General features: G+C 45.8%; 1 protein-coding gene across 1 annotated transcript in view; it reads right to left on the bottom strand.

Annotated features, from left to right (window-relative positions):
* The window catches only part of T265_11562 (hypothetical protein), a gene marked incomplete at both ends in the record, with an annotated part of 25836 nt that extends 5621 nt beyond the window's left edge, over nt 1-20215 (bottom strand). Inside the window, 7 exons of the mRNA XM_009178245.1 lie at nt 1287-1921; nt 2031-2396; nt 9637-9771; nt 12820-13105; nt 14119-14244; nt 19637-19732; nt 20183-20215. Coding sequence (XP_009176509.1) covers nt 1287-1921; nt 2031-2396; nt 9637-9771; nt 12820-13105; nt 14119-14244; nt 19637-19732; nt 20183-20215 — 1677 coding nt within the window. The remainder of the gene's footprint in view (nt 1-1286; nt 1922-2030; nt 2397-9636; nt 9772-12819; nt 13106-14118; nt 14245-19636; nt 19733-20182) is intronic.
* Between the last annotated feature and the right edge of the window lie 530 nt (nt 20216-20745).

The following is a 20745-nucleotide window of genomic DNA, read 5'->3' as shown; positions in this document are numbered from 1 at the left end:
GGTTGTTTATTTTCTATTATCCATGTATCATGCCTGCCAGATAGCCCCTGCTTAGCTTTGTTTTAAACCGCTGAAACCGCGCAATCCGACCTGTCGCGCGACACGAGCGGCTGCGTCGACACCGACCGAAAGACAGTCCCTCAAATCCCGAACGTACTGACTCCTACGCCGTTACGGCCAACTCATACTGTCAGACTGCCCCGATATGTATGTTTGCACATCGTTTGGTACTTACTTCTTGTTGCCCCTACAGAAATCCGTGCTGTGACAGTGACTGCTTCCCGCTCCTATAGATTGCGTCATTGTTGATTGTACGTTTTCTTAATTCATGATGCTTACTAATTCGTTTTTCTGTAGAACCAGTTCCTGTCAGTCTTCAATATATCATCTACTGCCCCACGTCTGTCTGCTCCTATTGACTACTGGCTACGAACTGCGTATAATCTAATAGTCGCAGTCGTCCTGTGAGATCCTTAACCGTCCGGATCTTACATCTGTGAAAACAGTCATCTGGCTGTTGGTCATGTGTCCAAATATTGACAGCTCGGGTGGATTAAGCGACTGTTTATCAGATGGTAAATGGCGAGATGACTCAGTGGTTAGAGTGCGAATTTACTGACCGGAAGGTCCGTGGTTCGAACCCGACCTCTGCCTCTCGACTTCTCCCGTCTAAGTCTGGGCAACCTGACAGTATCCCAGTCCTGATGCCTCCTTGGGTTAGCATGACAGTTAGGCACCGAAAGGGTGCTGACGCTGAACGAGATGGCAGATGATTTGTCCATCGAGTTTGGCAACCGTTTCGCCAACTTCTTTTCAAGATGCGAGGAGACATCACCAATACGCGCAAATAGATCACACCTCACCCTAGTTCAGCGCGCATATCAACAACTTCCACTCGCATGGTGACGAAGCGTTTGTCGAGCTCGGCGAACGGCTCAACTAACGCATAAAAAATAGCCGCTCATATGCTTAAGCTACCGATCACACTTCGAAACGATCGGTTGTACAACTTTTCGTTCCTAGATATCTAACTACGACTGTCCTTGGGTGAGGAAAAGAAGCTGGACAGATTCCGGTGGATGCCAATGTGCAGAAACAAACCCACAGGGGTGGAACATTCGAAAAGGTTGAGAATCACAATCGTGGTTCGTATGAACTTAAGCGGCAGCCACAGAGATAACTGACATACTTTTCAGTATCAAGAAGCTATCCATCACGAGGAAGAAATATCCAGGTATGACAGAAAAACATAACCAGGAATGATCATTAACTAAAAAAATACTTACGGAGGATGTTGGCTGTTTCGCTTCGTGAGAAGAGGCATCAAACGGCGGAGAAAATTGAACGGAAATCGGAGACGGGGACACTGGAGGACTGTTGATTTGGTTTGCTTCTGGTTTAGACGAAGTCGTGTTGCCTCTTCCAATCGATATAGCCCTAAATCGAGAGCTACCGAGGAACCTCGAACGGTTGTCATGTAGCAAGGGTTTGTTCGCTTTATCCATCAATGAATCTGTCACCGAAGGGATAATGTGATCAATATCTTTTGAGGGTCTGGAAGAATATCTGTTTGGTACATTATGCTCAGTTGTCTGTATTTTCACCAAACCGGTTTTCTTTATGCGACTGTCGTTTGCGCCAAAATTCGAAATTTCAGAAGATCCGTTACACCGAGTGTTGGAATTTCTGCGCAACATCAGCGGAGAAGAAATGCCTTCTTTTATTCCTTTCTTCACAGAGCTTAGAGGAGAATCCTCGCCATCGATCGAATCAATGTTCTCCCAGTACAATTCCCCAGTGAACTCAGAAATTGCGGTCTGTTCTTCGATGTCCCGTTGAACCAGTCTCTCGAGTTCCCACTCGAAGAGGCCTTCATTCAAGTCCTCACAAGGTGCATCGCTAGCAGGAAATGGTGGCCATTCTAGAATGCAGTACAATATACCGTGATAGGTGATGGATTTCAAACGAAAAATGTCTTCCTTCAACTTGTTAGTACAATCTTCGACAAGACGAACGGAAAATCTACTCACCAAGTGGTCGTGATAACCTTCTGAATGAGGTCTCCTCGTCTAAATCGGGGAGAGGTATCCACCGGACAGCTGACGGGGGCAGACTGGAGTTGGAGCCAGAGGCGAGCGATGAGATCCATGGTAGATTGTAAAACCCGGCACGCACCAACGCTTCAGCGTAGACGTGTTTAGGAAGCCGGTCTGGAGCAGACTGAGAGCCCGGAGCGGACAGGAGACACATGAGGCTGTAGATCGATTTCTGTCGGCAATTGGTTAGATAGGTCAGACGCACACGGGACACATAAAGACGACGGCGGGCCTCACAGTAAGTACGCTCATCGGAGTAGGCTGGTTCACGAGCATAGACTTGAACAAGATTTGTGAGACCTACCGATACAACACAAAATAAATCATGTTAAAACATCCCACATATTACTCGGAGAGCTGTCTTGTTCTAGACAAACAACTCATCAGTACAAGGTCCGGACTGGCAGTTATTTTGACGGACGCCGAGGTATAGACAGGACTTGAAATGTTGAATCAGATCTAAAGTGATCAGCGGAGCATCTCTATCGCATCTAGACCGGATACAACACTACCTCCGACCACATACTGCCAGCCTACTGAAATACACAAGGTGGACACACCGAGTTATAGACAGGACTTGAAATGTTAAATCAGATTTATAGTGATCAGCGGAGCATCTCTATCACACCTAGACCGGGTACAACGCTACCTCCGACCACGTACTGCCAACAGAAGGCTGGAAACCCATCAACAAGTGAGGAATCATCGGACACGAGATAAAGACCGCGAAACCGTCCAGTCAGTCTTTACGAGGGAGCTCTTTACTGAGGCTGATGGAGGGCAATCGGTTAATAGCAAACTATTTCTTTACTAAGGGGATGACTTCATGGCTCACAGCATCCCGAACGCTCCTTGCACGAATAGGGGTAAATCTCAGTTCAAGTGAACTTCACTCAACAGAACACCATTTGCTGTTGCTAACGCTCTATTACTTCTCTTCCTAGCATCGCCCACGACCGCCTCCGCAGTCTGGCATACTCTTAAACAACCTGTCATATGGTATTTCCGGGCAATTTTACCTAACTATTGATCTCAAGCAGACACTATCGATCAACGCCGCAAGAAAGAGGGCAGTGACAGCGAGAAAAACATCGCTTTGTCAAGCAGGGATTTGAGCATTCAGCCGGCGGTTTACAGTTCACGCGTAACAAAAACGGTTGCCACATTACGAGATAGCTAGACCCGAGTTTGCAGTATTGAATGTCATTCACTTATGCTATCCTTCCATGATAGTGACTGGTGGACCGTGTCAAACGACAGATGTACCAGCACACAAACAAACACGCAGCTAAATAAAAGTACAGATGCCACCAATCCATATGACGCCATCAGTGAAAAAAGTGCGGTGGTACGTCGTGGTTCAGAGTGTGTCGACGCACTGGTGTATGCACATGGCTGTTCAATTAGAATTTGTCCTATAGTTTGGTTCGCTGATCGGCGCTCTGATTGGTCGGCGTCCAAATCACTTTTAGGTTCGACCCCCTGGACTAGTACCAATTCCCATCGGCTCTACGATTAACCGTCCCACCTGACCAGTCAGTGTGGTGGCGACAGGTTCTGTTCGAAATCAGCCGACAATGTCCATATACCTCTGAGTACGAATATTCGTGAGGAGATTCTGGAAAATGCGGTCATATTCTCAATGAATCCGTCAAAATGCCAGAACGGTATGATGTAGTAGTACTTGATATTGAATGCAAACGTAAAGCCCGAGGGAGTTTAGCATGAAGTGTTTCAGAAAAAACAAGATCTGCTGAGTTCCAGGTCATGTAGAGGGCAAATGAGAAACAAAGTAACCTGATAAGTCTGTTCTAATTACGCCAGGATCTGATGAGTGACCGGTACGTGGGGATGGTGCACCTGCCTGCCGAGGTTTGCTGATCGATGTTCAAGCCTCAATTCTCGAATTACGCTGTAGCTGATGGTGAACAGCACCCAGTTCTTACTATCATAGAAATGAGGACGCCACTAAGATGATAAACATTTTGAATGGAGTCACCAAAATGGTCGCTCTAGAGGCTTTTACTACACTTAGAAAAGCGAAGTAGTGTAACAAAGTGAGAAACTAACCAGAAAATCATGAGCGAACCTAAGCCCAGATAATCGCAATGTAAATAGTGGGCTACCGCTTGTAAGAGGTTAACACAAGGAGTCGTAGATAACTGAGGAATTCTGTGGTCCACTGAAGATTTTTGACGCCTGATCATAGCTACAATTGAAATTAATAAACATTCTTTGATTTCCTGGTTTCGAGTATAACAGTCACGTAGTTGCGCACTGAGCAACCGTTCTCACCAGAGTTCCCACAATACGAACTGTAAAATTCATGCCCAAAATGCATCGAAAAGAGGAATTTCCGGTTTAGCGAAATACACTCATTGACAAACTAATTTGGTCTCACTCACCTGGGACTCAGCTGAATCTCTCGTTTGTGATGTTTCCAGGCAACTGAATGTGCTGCACCTGGCCGCCTCATGTTTCAGTCGCCACGACATTTGAAATACCGTGATGCAAGACTTTATTCTTATCAATTGGCATGGTTAAATGGCACTGAAGCGCAGGTGTTCTGATCTGGTGGTGTTATCCTTATTGATAAGATGACGTTGATGAGCATTAATGCTTGTAATATTGTGAGGTATGTACACTTTTCCAAGAAGATTTTGGCAAGTCCTTGATGGTACAGATGAGTTCAAAAGGTTACATCTCAAATCATTATGCCGTTTACTTAATACAACTTCGACCGTTTCTCCTTAAAGTACTTCCTTTCCGACACAGGAGCAAACAGCGGTTACNAGTATCACAAACGAGAGATTCAGCTGGGTTCCAGATGAGTTTCCCGCAAAACCAAATTCGTATGCAGATGAGTGCACTTCGGTAATTTCGAGCAATTTGGGTTCAAGTAGAACATAAGGTTAACCGAAAACTCTGGAACTGCACCTACCTCATGAGCATCAAGAAGAGCGAAACCGGTCGTGGGCTGTCAAGGAATTTTCAGCAACCTTATGAGTAGTGCATTACGAATTTCTGTTTTTCTGTCTTAGACCTCATGGCAAAATAGTATTTGACCAGGACGCAGGCAGTACAACCAACCACGGACAAATTAACGGAAAAAATTCAGGTTCTTGAATGGTCTAACGACGGTCTTCTCCGGGACAAGACAAACCAGCAAGTGATCAACTAAGTGAACTGATTCAGAAGGGAAAAAGACCACCACATCAACGGACTGGGGGTGATCATGCGACGTTGATATCGTTCACTATGACAACGTGAGCGGCCTGGTCCATCGCCATCCACAGCACAGCATCAACGCTCATTTTTCGCTGCCTACAACCATAATTTATCTGAAAGCATTATTGTGAAGAAACGAGCGAAGCGGATGGGAAAAGGGACTGGTGCTCGCCTGCCACACTCAATCCGACAGTCATCCAGATAATCTAGATAGAAAATGGCAACAAAAACGCCAGTGACAACGATTAGCAGTCATATGAGACAGCGTCTTCAACCATTCAGGCAAAGGGTCGGGCAGAGCCCTATCCTAGAAGACGAGTCGCATCGATAGTATCTAGACTCTCTTTGATACTCTTCCTTCTGAGTACGCGGAAAACTGCACTCGTTTTGGTAAACGGTGATTCCACACAGACAGTATATGACCAAACCAATGCAGCTTTCTGGGCTGGACGCCTTCTTCGATGGAAGTCTCCATCGCACAACTGAACCCTCATTAATACAATATAAATCGTTCAGCTGTAGCACGGCATATGACCAAACCAAGGTAGCTTTCTGCGCAGGACGCATTCTTCAATGAAAGTCCCCATCGCACAACTGAACTCACATTAATACAATATGAATCGTTCAGCTGTAGCACCCTTTCGGTGCCTAACTGCCATGCCACCCTAAGTACCAGGGCTGGGATAATGCCAGGCTACCCAAGCCTAGACAGGGGAAGTCGAGAGGCAGAGGTCGGGTTCGAACCACGGATCTTCCGACCAGTAAATTCGCGTTTTAACCACTTGGGTAATCTCTCTCCCACTTCCTAATCGTCTCGCTACGGATTTTTACTGGCACCAGCTATGGCTCTGAGACGAAGACACGAAGACGTATCATTTCCACTGCTCGAAGAGGCCAAACGTAGAAACTATACAACACAAAAGCCCGTAAAGTCACCTGATACATATGTGCCTTGAGGTTAAAGTGCCGCATTGTCACCATAGGTGTGTCTCAAATTAGCAAACGCGGCCAACCCTCAGAGATTCATGCTCTGATCCCATGTGTCACTGTACAATAGAAATTTTACAGCTTTCAAAATAGGTAAAATGCTATACAACTAGGAGTGTTTCTCCTTGGATTAAACTGATGCTCTGGAACACAACTTCACACCTCGTGGTTGCAAAGCTCTATTCTCGCCTTCTAGCACGAAAAGGATGTCATTTGCGCGTTCCAACTCGAGGAATTTTTCATTAGCATCTGTCTGAACACCGAAGTTTCGAAGACCTTCCAGCGTTCGTCTCATTAGCTCGTCAATCACGAAATTAAATGGGAATGGAGAAAGGATGGGCACCCCTGACGGACACTGCTTTGTGTACGGAAGCTTTTCGAAAGCCCCCCTTATACTGAGGACATGGAGATTGCATTATATTCACAGATCTACGTCTAACTCCATGTCAAACAAAGGAGTTGGACTGAACTGAGTCGAATCCTCCGTAATGAACACAACGGTGCACACAGAATGAAGGTTCTGGAATCCAGCCCAGCAATTTGACTACGCATAGGCCAGCACAAAACATACTAACCTATTCTAAACTCAGACCGCTTTTGACTTCAGAAATACGTGGTATACGTTAGATCGTTCATTCCGACCGAGCGATTCGGCTACCAGATATGGGGACATGACAAATATCGGAACATTGCGTGCATATGCTGCGTGCGTGCGTGCCTAAAAGCGGTGGAGCCGCACGTTGAATCAGGTGTACGTACACCGAAACAGACAGCAAACTGTGGACATACGGTTTGGTGGGTCACTAGACGAGATACAAAGCTCAAAATTCGCGGCCAATGTTGAAAATAGCAACGTCAACGTAACCAATTGGTGTACATATCGATTCCCGGAAAAGTTGAAAAAGTGCAGTCTGCATTTTAGCCGACTGGATGGGCTTGAAGCTACCAGATGTAAACAGCAGATGTTTCTAGATAACAGGTTTGGAGGCAAAACCCATGCCAGAAGATTAAAATACCAAATGTTCCTGTAAAAAAAAACAACAAAGTTTACCCTTGAGTGTACTTCTACCTAGCAACTAGCTAGCAGTGAAAGCTAAATTTCATTGCTGCGGGGACGTTCATCATCATCATCATCATAGTCGACAGCATGACATCACTGTTCAACACCGATGCTTCACTGCAGTGTGAAGGATGTTGCGCATGATCAATATGATTACCACAGTTGAATGCGCCACAAACAAATTGCCGACAGAGGAAACAAACAGCCATTCGACGACGTCGAGGGACATCAAGTTTCATTACTTCGCCGATCTACCGTATTCAGTAGCCCGGGAATGTTATTTAGCCCCTTTTGGAAGTTTACCCTGTAGCACCAATGCAGAACAGGTGGTGTCCGAGTGTAAGAACTAGTGATGGATGTAGTCAGGAGGGGGGAGTAGCTCAGAGGGTCGTATCATTCAGCTGTAGCAATCGTTCGATGCCTAGCTGCCATGTCACCAGAAGAAAGCAAGAGCGATGGGATAACGCCATGTCGCCCAAGACTAGACAGGAGAAGTCGAGAGGAAAAGGTTGGGTTCGAGCCACAGACACTCGAGTCAATAAATTCGCGCCCAAACCACTGAGCCACCTCTTGCGCAGATCAGTGCATGACACGATGGTGAGGTGGCGCAATCGTTCACCGAATAACAGGTTTATTTACTTTTCATAAAGGAAACTACTCACAAGGTTGCTGAAAACTCTTCGACAGCCCACGACCGGTTTCGCCATTCTTGGGGCTCATTAGGTAGGCACAGTCCCCGAGTTTCCGTCAACCTTATGATCTACTTGAACCTAAATTGAACTGTTTTCGAGAAACTCGGGGACTATGCCTACCTGATGAGCCTCAAGAAGGGCAAAACCGGTCGTGGGCTGCCGATGAGTTTTCAGCAACCTTGTGAGTAGTTTCCTTTGTGAAAATATACTGCGATATCTCGAATATCGTGCCAGCTGAATCATGAGGCGGCCTGCGTGCAGCACATTCAGTTGTAGAATATCACAAACGAGAGAATCAGTTGAGTCTCCCGTGAAAACCAAATTGATTTGCAAATGAGTGTATTTCTCGAAGTTTATTTACTGCTTTTCAGTACGTAAAACGATGACCCTTTGGGGCTCCTTTGTACGCCAAGTCAGATGCAAGTACAAATCCGGACAACAACTTGGTGTTTACAGGGTATATCGGCTCGATTCCTCAGTTATGACACTTCAATTGGGTGTGCTGCACAAAGTCCGCCTCATGTTTCACTTGGCACCATGGCCAAGATATCACAATATATTTTCTTAAAAGATCACTGCTCAAACAGTTCTCAGCAACATTATGCGTGAGGTTTCTTCAAGAAAATAAATTCAAACGCTAATTCGTGATGATACTTTTGTTGGTTTCAAAGCAATTTCTGGAGCGGGAAGAATACTGTTGCAAGTAGGTACCAGACGACCATATTATATTGACATTTCCGGAGTTAACTTGGGAAAAATTGAAGAACACTATAAGCGAGAGATTCAGTTGGGACCAGGTGGGTATCCCGTAAAAACCAGATAGGTAGTTGAGGATTTCGTGCAATATGGGTTCAACGTTGATGTGATGAGCTCCAAGAAGGGCGAGTGGAGCCGATGTTGGTCTGCGAAGAATTTTCAGCAACCCTGTGAGTAGTATGTTACGTCCACGCAAAATAATGCGATTCCAACTGGAATGTGAGGCGGCCTGGTGCAACACATTCAGTTGAGAACATCATAAACGAGAGATTTATCTGGGACTCACTATGATGGAACTGTAGCCCGGGTTAAATTATTAGGCGTTGTATTCACAATTTTACCCACGGATGAGTGGATTTTTAATAAACAATCAAGTACTTGGTACACTAACAAGATAGCTCCCGAGTTGAGGTTCAAAGTTACGGATAGGAAGGCCTGCGTGGTTCACAATCAACCCCGACATCTCGAGTGCTTCTACCTAGGCTTGGGAAACCTGGCGGTATCTCAGCCCCCGTGTTACCTTTCGGTGGCATGGAAGCTAGGTACCGAGACAAGATGAAACCTCTTGGTTACCTGCGTTAATGGCAATTCCACCTTGCCATTAGCCCTCCTAAGACAGAATCACCGGAAGTACATAGCATGTTGGAATTTGCGACCACTCTGCATATGGTGAGACGCAATGAAGGATATCAAACGGTTGACTTAGATTGTCAGGAGCTTAGCAAAACATCAAATTTGACTGTGAGAAAGTGACAAACTGAATGAACATTGTTCACATTGGTAGGTTTATGCATTCATCCGGATTAAATCAATGTACCTTGTTTTGTCCGCCTCTCCTTTATCACTTCCTTCGACAACAGCTCCAGTTGAGTGAAGAGACATTCCCTCGTCAGGCTCTCACGTAGACGAGATGGAATAGATTGCGCTGAATTGGTCGCTGGTGGAACTTCACCTGTTGTACAAAGGCAGAAACCAATACGATATCAGAAATAAGTATAGTTGTACAACAGATAAACTGATCAGAATGAAGCCCGAGAATGGTTGAGTTTTGAACTTTCAGTTGCATTTCATTTGGAGAAAACAATAGAAAGAGGAAGCAAAGAACCGCAGAATAAGTCATCATCAAAGTTATCCACCAAGCTCGAAGGTTGTAAGGCTTTGCTGTGCTATCGCCCAATCTTCGAGAATCATCTGTACCCAGCGTTCACAGGAAAACTTACTTAGTAAGCATATAGGCTAACGAAGATATAAGAAGACTAGTGCATACATAGCAAGTAAAACAGTACCATAAATGGATCAGCAATTAAGAGATCAAGTGGTATCCCATGGCCGTTGGAACAACACTTTGAGTACTTGAGTGGGTTTGAGTCAGTGTGATCGCCCAGGGTAATCTGCGTTCTCGGATTGGCTGATTCTGTGAAAAGAGAGCCAATCTGTACGAGTAGATCGTCATAGCAGTTGGGTAAACTTTGACAGAACTCCCTTGATCCTTGAATAATTTTTCGCGGAACATTTGCAAAAGTAGATTTCAAGTCTGTCCCAGAGGTTCACACAGAAGTGCGAAGCGTATTCGGGTCCACAGAGCGACAGGGTGGGATGTACAGAGTGGCTAAACGATATCATTTCTCCGCATTGTAAACACCCTTCTTGGACGTTATGGAACACTCATATGTTAGTACAGAGTGGCAGACATGGATGGAGGTGAACTTGAACAGGCAGGGCAGTTTGCTATAAGATTCGTGTGTTCATTCCGTTTGGTTTCGAAAACAACATCGGAGCGAGAAGGATGACACACATCCGTGAAAGAATTTTGAGAAATAAGAGGTCCATTGCACTCCGTTTATTGTGTCCTTCTAAACTCCAACGAACTGTAACTCTGAATCCATCAAAGACAGTTTCTATGACGCCCTAGGTGCCCTTTTACAACAGGCTAAAAGCTCGGATATAGTTGTGTTTGGTGTGGACATGAATCCCAGGTAGGTAGACTACGGGCATGGGGGGGCGAGAAGGCCTGAATGGTTCGAACGCGAATTTACTGACCGGATGGTCTGTGGTTCGAACCCGACCTCTCGACCTCCCCTGTCTAGGCTTGGGCAACCTGGCATTATCCCAGCCCTCGTGCAACTTTCGGGTGGCATGGCAGTTAGACACCGAAAGGGTGCTACAGCTGGACGAGACTACGCGCTGCTGAGACCCAATTGAGTGGTCGTCTTGGGTGGTGTAGGAGACGCATTGACAACGGAAAGCGTCTACTTCAGATATGTGCCGATCACAGACTGCTCCTTTGCAGTGTCGACTTCCCGAACAGCCGGAATCGCTTGACAACGTGGTGCCCACGAACGAACCAATCCCGAATCCAGATAGACCACATTACCATCAGCTACCAGCAGCGAGGGTTGATCAATACCCGCCGCTCGTCCTAAAACATTAGCGTGGACTCCGACCATGCACACGTACGCTGCTGTTTTTGATTGCGCTTTTCAGGTCTACATATTCCCCGCCCCGTAGCTAAACAAAAAGACCACAACATTTTGACAGGAAATATTCGATGCGGAAGAAGGTAGCATTTGTCAAAAAAACAACGCAACTAGTTTTCCGAGGGAAACAGAAACTCAGTCTGGGCAGCCACAAATCGATCGACCGATACACATTTACCCATTCAACCACGCTCGTTCGGACAAACGGTTTGACCGCACGTTAAAATCGTCCAGCTGTAGCACCCTTTCTGTGCTTAACCGCGATGCCACCCGAAGGAAGCACGGGGGTTAGAATACTGCGAGGTTGCCCAAGCCTAGACAAGGGAAGTCGAGAGGCAGAGGTCAGGTTCGAACCCCAGACCTTCCGGCCAGTAAATTCGCGCTCTAACCCCACGTTACATCATAATGCATGCCGATGACGTGGGTGTAAGTGGCGTAAATGTTTGCCGCAATTGCTTGATGTCACCAGGCGAAAAACACATACACGAACCACATTAGTTTTACATGATTACTATCGTAACAACAACCATAACTTTGTGCTCATTTAACCGTGTGTTTCGTAAATTCATGGGACCGACCGCATCGATCGGATCCAGTGATAAAAAACGTGAAGTTAGCCACAGGTTTCACACACCAACTGTGGCCAGTACGGCTATGCATCACCTCGAGATGCGATTATACCGTCTAGACAACAACACGCCATACCAAGGAGTTCCAGACAAATGCATCTGAAAAAAACAACGCATCAATATGAGCGCGGTGTCTAATCATGTCTAATTAGAATGATGCATACGCTATAGAAAAAATCGTTCAGTTGTCGCACCCCTTCGGTGCCTAACTGACGTGCCACCCGAAGGTTTTACGAGAGCTGGGATACTGCCAGGTTGCCCAAGCCTAGACAGGGGAAGTCGAGAGGCAGAGATCGGGTTCGAACCCCAGACCTTCCGGTCAGTAAATTCGCACTCTAACCACTTGGGCCATCTCGCATGTACTATCGAACATGTTTCCTATGACTACGGATCGGTAATCGTCGGGTGCGTGAGGTAAAAACACAATTTGGAAAACGAGAAAGGGCGTGTAGCAGCTACATTGGTAATTGGAAACTATTCCTCAAATCACGTTGAGAGAGTTTCACAATAATGCGAAAACTTCTCCACAGGGGCGGCTAACAGGATCGATGGGGAACGCACGTCAGAGACAGGTGATCGTTGTATAAGATATTGTAAAACACAGCCTCTTCGCGGAAAAGGCAAAATCACCTTTTGTGATAGCCGAGTTCTTGTTTGGTTATAACGGGAGTATTACCTAGATAAGCCACTACAAATTTACTTGCTGCACCAAAAACGAGTGAACATTTGAAAAAAAACGAGCACATGGGATGAACCTGTGTTCACTCGGTGTCATTATTTCGTCCGTTCCGCGAGACTGGTGTACTTTTTGAGGCGATTAGTAATCCCTGGGGAATAGAGTGGCACAGGTACGCGGGTATCAACAGAGAATCCAACAAACAAAAAGCTACACACCTTGATCGTTAGCGAAGGCGCTGTTCACGTGTTTTGACGCTTGCGAATCCACATCCGTGGACAGTGTTGAAGAAGACGATTGCAACTTGAGTATAAGGTGTTCACCGGGTACTTCCATTAGTCTTTGTTGAGAGCATCCAACGGCTGACTTCAGTATTGGGTTATCGTAGAATGGCTGTTCGGGCGTCGGACTGTTGGGGATCTTGGTCAAATCCGCAGTGGCGAATTGTGCGCGTTTACGGAACAGGTCAAGATCTGCCGACGGATCAGCAGACTTCACAGCAGCCTGAGTGTAGAAATGGGGACGACTTGAAGACGCAGTGACGAGGTGAATGGAATGGAAGTCAGGCGAGTAAACGCGGGAACAATGAACGATAGAAAGCACCACTAAGCTATTTCGAAGTCGACTTTTCAACCGATCCCAACTAATTGACTACTGAAGCCAATGACAACAACAGATTCGGCAAACTGAGCCGCTTCGAACGTTTACATCATCTTCTTTGCCACATCTCGTTCAAACGCATTCTCTTGTCAGCTTGACGAGCGTGTGCAATGCCCATATTGTGGCAAACTATTCAACTTAGCTCGGGCGAATCGGTGAGTATAGACGCCACAAAGGAAACCAACGACCTTGGCGCAAGCTGAAAATGTACAGACCATATGTACGTACAGTTAAAAACAGATCGAGTGCACGTCAGTAGGAAAGGTCGATCACTACCGAGAGGTAATGACGACTGCCCCCGTTTTTTAGGTTAAAATGAGAGAACTGAAGCTTCGAATGAGACAAAAAGCCAGTAGGTAGCCTGCATTTCTTTCTAGATTCGAAAATCTCTCATCATGATATATCTCACGAATCCTTTGAGCTATTGTTTTTCGATCACGTGGTTGTTGATCTGTTGACCGAGCAAACGCTTGGTCATCATATGAGGAGACATCATCAGTGCACCATTGGGGTAGAACTACCTGAACGGAAAAACTTCTGCATAGAAGCTCCAACATTCCATCATTTGTCTAATCAAAGTGTCTTTGGACCTGACAGTTCATTTCACCCGATCTGTAATTCATTTGTTCTCCGGATGACAATATCTCAGTGGATATTTCATTTCAGAGGACCAATTATTGATTAATGCAGAGACGATTCCATGTCAAATTTTCCGAAAAGTGCCCCAAATTACTGCACCCAATGAGGTATGGGACTTCAGAGTAAACAAAAGCTGTCGCACCAGACGATTGGTCAGTTCAGAGAGGTACGTCGTAAACGCAACACGATGTGCCATGAAAGAAAATGGCGAGACATACCGCCAAATCTGATACTGCCGTTTGGAATGACACAACGGACTGATCGAAAAGATTCTTGTAAACGTTCAATCCTTTAACCAATGCGTCTAATCGTTGTCGTTCGAGAATTCGGAGATTCTGTATGGACTGGACAGAAAAGGTGTGCAGAGAAATGTAAGTGAAGTAGGTCATTTGAGCATGTAGAGCGTGGGTGTTGAGACAGTATGAGAGAAATGTTGAAAAGTGAATAAATTTCCTCCGTTTTAAAGTAGTTAATGAAGAGACATTTTCTAGTCTGTTAATGACACTAAAATTAATCACAATTTTGAGGGTGAAATGGGTTTACAACCTCCTTATGAGGGTCCACTCGCAGTTATAAGTCGTTACCCCAGATGAAATGGGTTCAGAAAAACCTGTAGATGCTTGAACAGACAAGTTTTCACTGTCAGACAGAAGCAGCGCCCTACAACTGGAACAGCTCGTAAGTCATGGGAAGCGAGACGGTCTACTCCAAAAACAGCTAATTTCATGTGAAATACGGGACAGTCTGTTAGGAGGAATTCTACACCAAAACCGCCTTACCGCTCCCAATTAGGCGCTGCTACGACCAACAGGCCTAACCCGTACGTGATTGGTCGGGTAGCTTGCCCGTTCAACAACAGGGCGAGGTCCGATTGATCGAAAGTATGGGTCCAACAGCCAATCACGTTCCTGCATGCAATGAATGCCGGGGGCTGGTGACGCGTTTAGGCATCCGGATTTCCAGACTATTGTCGCTGCATACCCCTTAAATAAGACGCACTGTATATGGGTTTTCGATCAGTTTTTGGATGTAAATAGACTTTATGTATCCTCTGGTGACCCTTCCCCCGTAGGCGCTGCTTTATTAACAGCAGACCGAGAGCTTAGCTAAGGTAGTAAAGTACACACTCAACATCATGTCGACAATGTGACGGCACAGTGGTTCCGGATCTAACAAAACTAGACTGATAGACCGAACGACAAGTCAAAACATACAACTGGCAGCAGAGTGGGTTAAGTCAAGTACCTCACACAGTCACTAGGCTTGAACAGAGGATGCTGCGGCGAAGTTTAGAATGTTGAAAGCAGACTAGACCCAATTAGCGATCGACTAATAAAAACAATGCGTCCCCTTTTCATCGCATTCATAAGACAGTTGGCCATGTTTGGTCAGCTCATTGTTCTCAAAAAATAAATGATTGCTTCAATTCCTTCCATTGTGAATTGCTTGAAATTTCCCGAGGCACCAAGTACAAGTCCACAAAACTGTACCGATCCTTTTCGGCTACCTTCTTCAACACACCAAATACTATCCATATTAAATCGAATTCCTCTAAAGCAAAAACCTTCAAAGGTTTCCCCATCGTAGATTTGTCACCTGAACCAATGATGATGATGACGATGAAATCACTCCCAAACCTCCGTGTTCACAGTGACCAACTTTGGACGATATCATCACCGTCTACAGTGGTTCCCTCCTACAATTAGAGAATAACGCTGAGTTCTCAATATAATATGTACTTTGTAGTCTTGGACTTCTCGGGGCACAAGAGTATACTCGGAGTTATCCAGAAGCTTCCGTGCAACAAATGGTCTCTGATAAGGATGTCCATTTTATCCACTCTTATTTAAAATCAAGATCGATGAGCAAATGACGGTTGGGTCTTCGAAACTCTAGCGTCCAAGTAACTGATCACGAAAACCCTGTGGACCTGGAATATGCAGACAATATCATTTTCGTTTTCGAACAGATGTCATTGGTCATTCTTATGAACACCACATCCTCATGCTCTTTGCACTTACCAGGTACGAAAAAACTGTTAAACTGTTCAGCTGTAGCACCCTTTCGGTACCTAGCTGCCATACCACCCGAAGGTTGCACAAGGGCTGGGATGATGCCAGGTTGCCCAAACCTAGACAGGGGAAGTCGAGAGGCAGAAGTCGGGTTCGAACCACGGACCTTCCGGTCAGTAAATTCGCGCTCTAAGCAACTGCACCATCTCGCTCTCTACCAGGTACAAAGAAACATGGCGATCCGTACATTAACTTACTCTGTCACACTGAACTTGGAGCTCATCAACTGGCAATTGAAGCTCTCCACAACCAGGAGCGCCTCACCTTAGGCGTGCTCAGTTACTGCAAAGCGCATGCTAGAGCGAAGGATGGCCTCGATTAGTTCATCGAATAAGACCTGCGCCCATTCCCCCTCTTCGAAGACGAGAATGATGTTGTTGACAAGATTTCCTTCGGCAGCTATTTGAACACCAGGGTTCTAAAGACCTTCCATTGTTCGTCTTAGTATCTCGTCGATCACGAGAGTAAATAGGAATGGAGAGAGCAGGCGTTCTGGTCGGACACCAAGTTGTATTCGGGGTCATTTAGGAAGCTCAGTGTACGCTCTTACATACCCGAAAATCTGATAATACGAAGAATGTATTACATTTGAAGATTTATGGGGCATACATTGCTGATTAAGCGCAATAAAGGAAAACAGACTGGTCAGCACAGTGAAGTGTGCCTTGCTGGAGCCCATCCGGTCAACCTGTCTTCCACCCCGATGACCTTTCTTAATCCGATTTCAGTTGTCTACCAAGCGGACACAGACCGGATAAAACAATCTCGAAGACTACTATTCGGAGGCTTCTGACCTGTTGTGCACGACTGTTTGTTTTTGTCCACTCATCGCGGTCTTGACGGAGGAATATCGACCGCTCGACAGTCATGTTAAAGTGAGCTTGTCTACTGCTTGTTTACATCAAAAATTACCTTCAACGGGTGGCTTCAGTTTGTCTTTTCTCGAACGAGGAAGGTCGTCAGAGAGACAAAGCGCATGGAAGTCCTTGTCTAACGACCCCCTCGGGCGTATTACATAGAACAGAAGTCGAGTTGATAGGACACGTAGTTCTGAGGATATTCATACCTACTGTGGTCTTCCAGTCAGGGGGGGAATGATCCAGGTCGAACGACAGGTGAACTATCTCGAAAATCGAAGAAGTACACTCATGTCAGTAAAGTATTTCGGGACAAAAGGATTCAGGTTATTCGGTCCTGACCAGCAGTGAAGATTGAATCCATCCAAATGTATGTAAGCGTGTTGCGGTTTGAAACGTAACAGAATATTTACATTCATAGTAGTGTACTGACTGTATCTGGTTTCGAGAGCTACAGTTCTCGAAGAGTCATCCCCAGTCAATTCGCTGTACGTATGCAAGACCAGTGGGGCGAAAACTGATTGGCGCTTCGATCTACGTGCGTGTGACCAGATGCTTAGGGCTTGAGCCGGATAACTCTGGCGAGGCTCGCAGGATTTTAACCTTCATCCTTTCATATGTGTATACCTGTCACAGAAATCGTTGTAATGTCCCGGAGCACCACTTTTTTGTCGTGCGTTTGAAGGTTTTTGGTGTTTTTACCACGTACTATCCTCTAATGCAAGCTGTCCACACACGAGTCCATCGGGAAGGTGATGATGCCGGATTATTTGGAAAAAAACGACTGCGGGGCCACAAACATTTCGTCAGATTGGTGCTGCGGAAGCACGCATGAAGCACACATGAAGAACGTGAGGGACAGACTCGCCCCATGCAAGTAGGAAGCCGATCCAAAGTCTGATAGGTGCGAGAACGACCTATATCGAATCTGTGAAAAGTCCGTGAATGAATCTTGCGAGTCGGTTGAGGACAGATTTGCTGGCAAAGTCCGATCGAGAAGAACAGAACCAAAAGAATTCAGGGGAGAATGGAATGAAACATCAGTCCGCTCAACATTCAGGGCATATCATAAAGTAGTCATGCGTTCCACTCCAGATCGTGCACCTCAGCCATCAAAGGGGTTGACTCTGCTGATCAGCATTCCTCCACAAACTTTGCTGAGAAGACATTTGATAACAGACACAAATCAAGTACCTGACAGTCGCCAAATTCGTAAGCGGTCTTCAGTCGAGAGGACAAAGGAGCACCGCTGGCCATGGAAATCAGGAATGCGTGTCAACCACAACATGGTCCATAACCATTCGTCTAGAGCAGCCTTTCGGGCAACCAATCAATCTGTGATCAGGAAACCTTGGAGGCCAGGAGAACTACGACTGTGGCAGGATGTTTCAAACCAGATGACTTGTGTTCTACGATACGGCATTCCCTCGCTAGATCTAGTTGGCTAGGACATTAATTCATAACGTTTGGACAGAGTATGACATTTTTATGTTAAATTTCGTCCTGTAAGATAAGCTAATATTTGGTGAACATCCGAGACGAAGCTACTTCATTCTTACTGGGAATTTTCATCAATGGACTTTGATGAAACCCCCGAGAGTTTTGAACCCGCAACCTGTCGGTGTGAACATTTAACCGTTAGACCATGAGCGGCCAACCAGCCATGTGACTACCATCTGAGGAGCCAGTCAACACGTGTGACCAGGGGATGTAGTTAAAGGATGAGTGGCGCCATGTTCTGTCCAAGTGAGACCCAATCAGAATGCTTCTAGGTCGTTCGTGATCGAACGGGCTCCAGACGCCCGGGAATGTCGTGAGATGCGCACTATGACGATGATTCCCAGTAAGAATGAAACAACTGTACAATGCTTCTCGGCTTTTCAGCATAGTTTGGCTTCACTTACAGCACGAAGCCTCAACTGAAAATCACCAAATCTCCTCACACTACCAACAGAGTAAGGCGTGTTATTGGCACAAGAACAGCCAGACCACGAATCGAACGTGAGGGCCTTAAAATACACAGAATATTGATCGGCGGATGATTCCGGTTGCTAGAACTAAGCTAGACGAGCCAATACGAAAAGGTCTGTCGGACGAAACGTGAATTGACTAAAGCAGCACAAATTCTGACGACCAAAATAGGAGATTCAGTTGAGTCTCTCGTGAAAACCGACTTGATTTGCGAATGAGTGTATTTTTCGAAAACAGTCCAATTTGGGTTCAAGTAGATCCTAAGGTTAACGGAAACTCGGGGACTGCGCCTACCTGATGAGCCCCAAAAAGGGCGAAACCGGTTATGGGTTGTCGAGGAGTTTTCAGCAACCTTGTGAGTAGTTTCCTCTATGAAAAGAAACTAGTTCTTTAGCCGATTCCGGTGCACACCGTGATCTTCGGTCACCAGTAGCACTGATTAGTATAGAATGCCGGCTTGATTGGGCCAGCAAATCTACAGGTAGGCTAAATAGAAATCAGTCCACGATTCATTGACACAAGACGCCTTCAGAGGCAGCCTCGAATGTTCTATTTTGATGATACCTTGTCCATGTGGAAAGGGGCCCACAGTAGTTGTTTCGACGCCGACGGAGTCCTATTTCCAAAACTGAGTCTTGGTGAAAACCTACCGAAGAGCGCTATTCAAGCTTTACCGAAAGAAGAACTCTCGTCTCCATAACACCTGCGCATCTATCCCACAACGCTAACGCCCAAACCAGGCAAGTTCCCAGTACCAAGCAGGTTATTTCTACGGTGACCAGCATTCCATGATTGAACAGGAAACACAAACTAACGAATGGGAATACCAGAAATACCTTCAACAACGTGGTGTGCCACTCAACGCGACAGTCTTCCGTGGCCATGCACAACTTGTACTGATCGACCAATGTGGCAAGACAAACAGCCTTGGTCTAAAAGGACAGGAAAACAGAGTTGTGTGGTATGCACGCCATATCATACGGAGTCATGTGAGAAATATGCAATCAATAGTCGAAACTACGTGAGCAATCATTGAAAAAGAATGTTTGCGCGATCGGGACTGGTCCATGAATGATAGTGCGCTATGTCTATGAAAAATCCCTTTTGATTGTTCGCTATTAACAAGAAACTGCAAATTTTCAAATAAGGGAAACTAAACCATTGCGTCAAATGACGCGCCCAACAACAAACAAGGTTCTATCTGTAATGCACTACTCATAAGGTCGCTGAAAATTCGTCGACAGCCCACGACCGGTTTCGACCTTCTCATCAGGTGGTCGCAGTCCCGGAGTTTCCGTCAACCTTATGTTCTACTTGAAACCAAATTGCACGAAATTAGCGAATATGCACTCATTTGCAAACTAATTTGGTTTTCCGACTACGTTTTCTATTCTAACAACCTTCTCTGTAACCATGTTTTCGCTGATACAGTCTAATTATCTTAAAAGGTATGCTTGAAAGAATCAAATCGTTCAGCTGTAAAACCCTTTCGGCGCCGAACTGCCATGCCACTCGAAAGAAACACGAGGACTGAGATACTGCCAAGTTGCCCAAGCTCGGGCAGGAGCAGTCGAGATGCAGAGGTCCGGTTCGAACCATAGACCTTCCGGTCAGTAAATTCGCGCTCTGACCAATGAGCCATCTCGCCCCTTCAGCGAATGGCCAAATCGCTAATTATAACTGTACATAACCGCTAGTCATAGTGTCAGTTTGTTGACGGGCGTAGTTTGAGACCCATGTCGAAGTTACCATGTGATCATGCAATTTAAACTACCTGACTGAAAAATGAGTGGCCTTATGTCCTGTCTAATTGCTAGTTGGTAAAACTGCTGGCCGGTCGTTAGCGACCGAACAGTTTAGTAATTAACTAATATCCAGAATGTTGCGAGTTCGGGTTTCCCTAGAGTCGTGAGGTGCGCACAGCTGATAATTCTCAACAAGGATT

Source organism: Opisthorchis viverrini, assembly GCF_000715545.1.
Source record: "Opisthorchis viverrini unplaced genomic scaffold opera_v5_518, whole genome shotgun sequence".
NCBI lineage: Eukaryota > Metazoa > Platyhelminthes > Trematoda > Opisthorchiida > Opisthorchiidae > Opisthorchis > Opisthorchis viverrini.
This window is presented reverse-complemented; position numbering and strand designations above follow the sequence as displayed.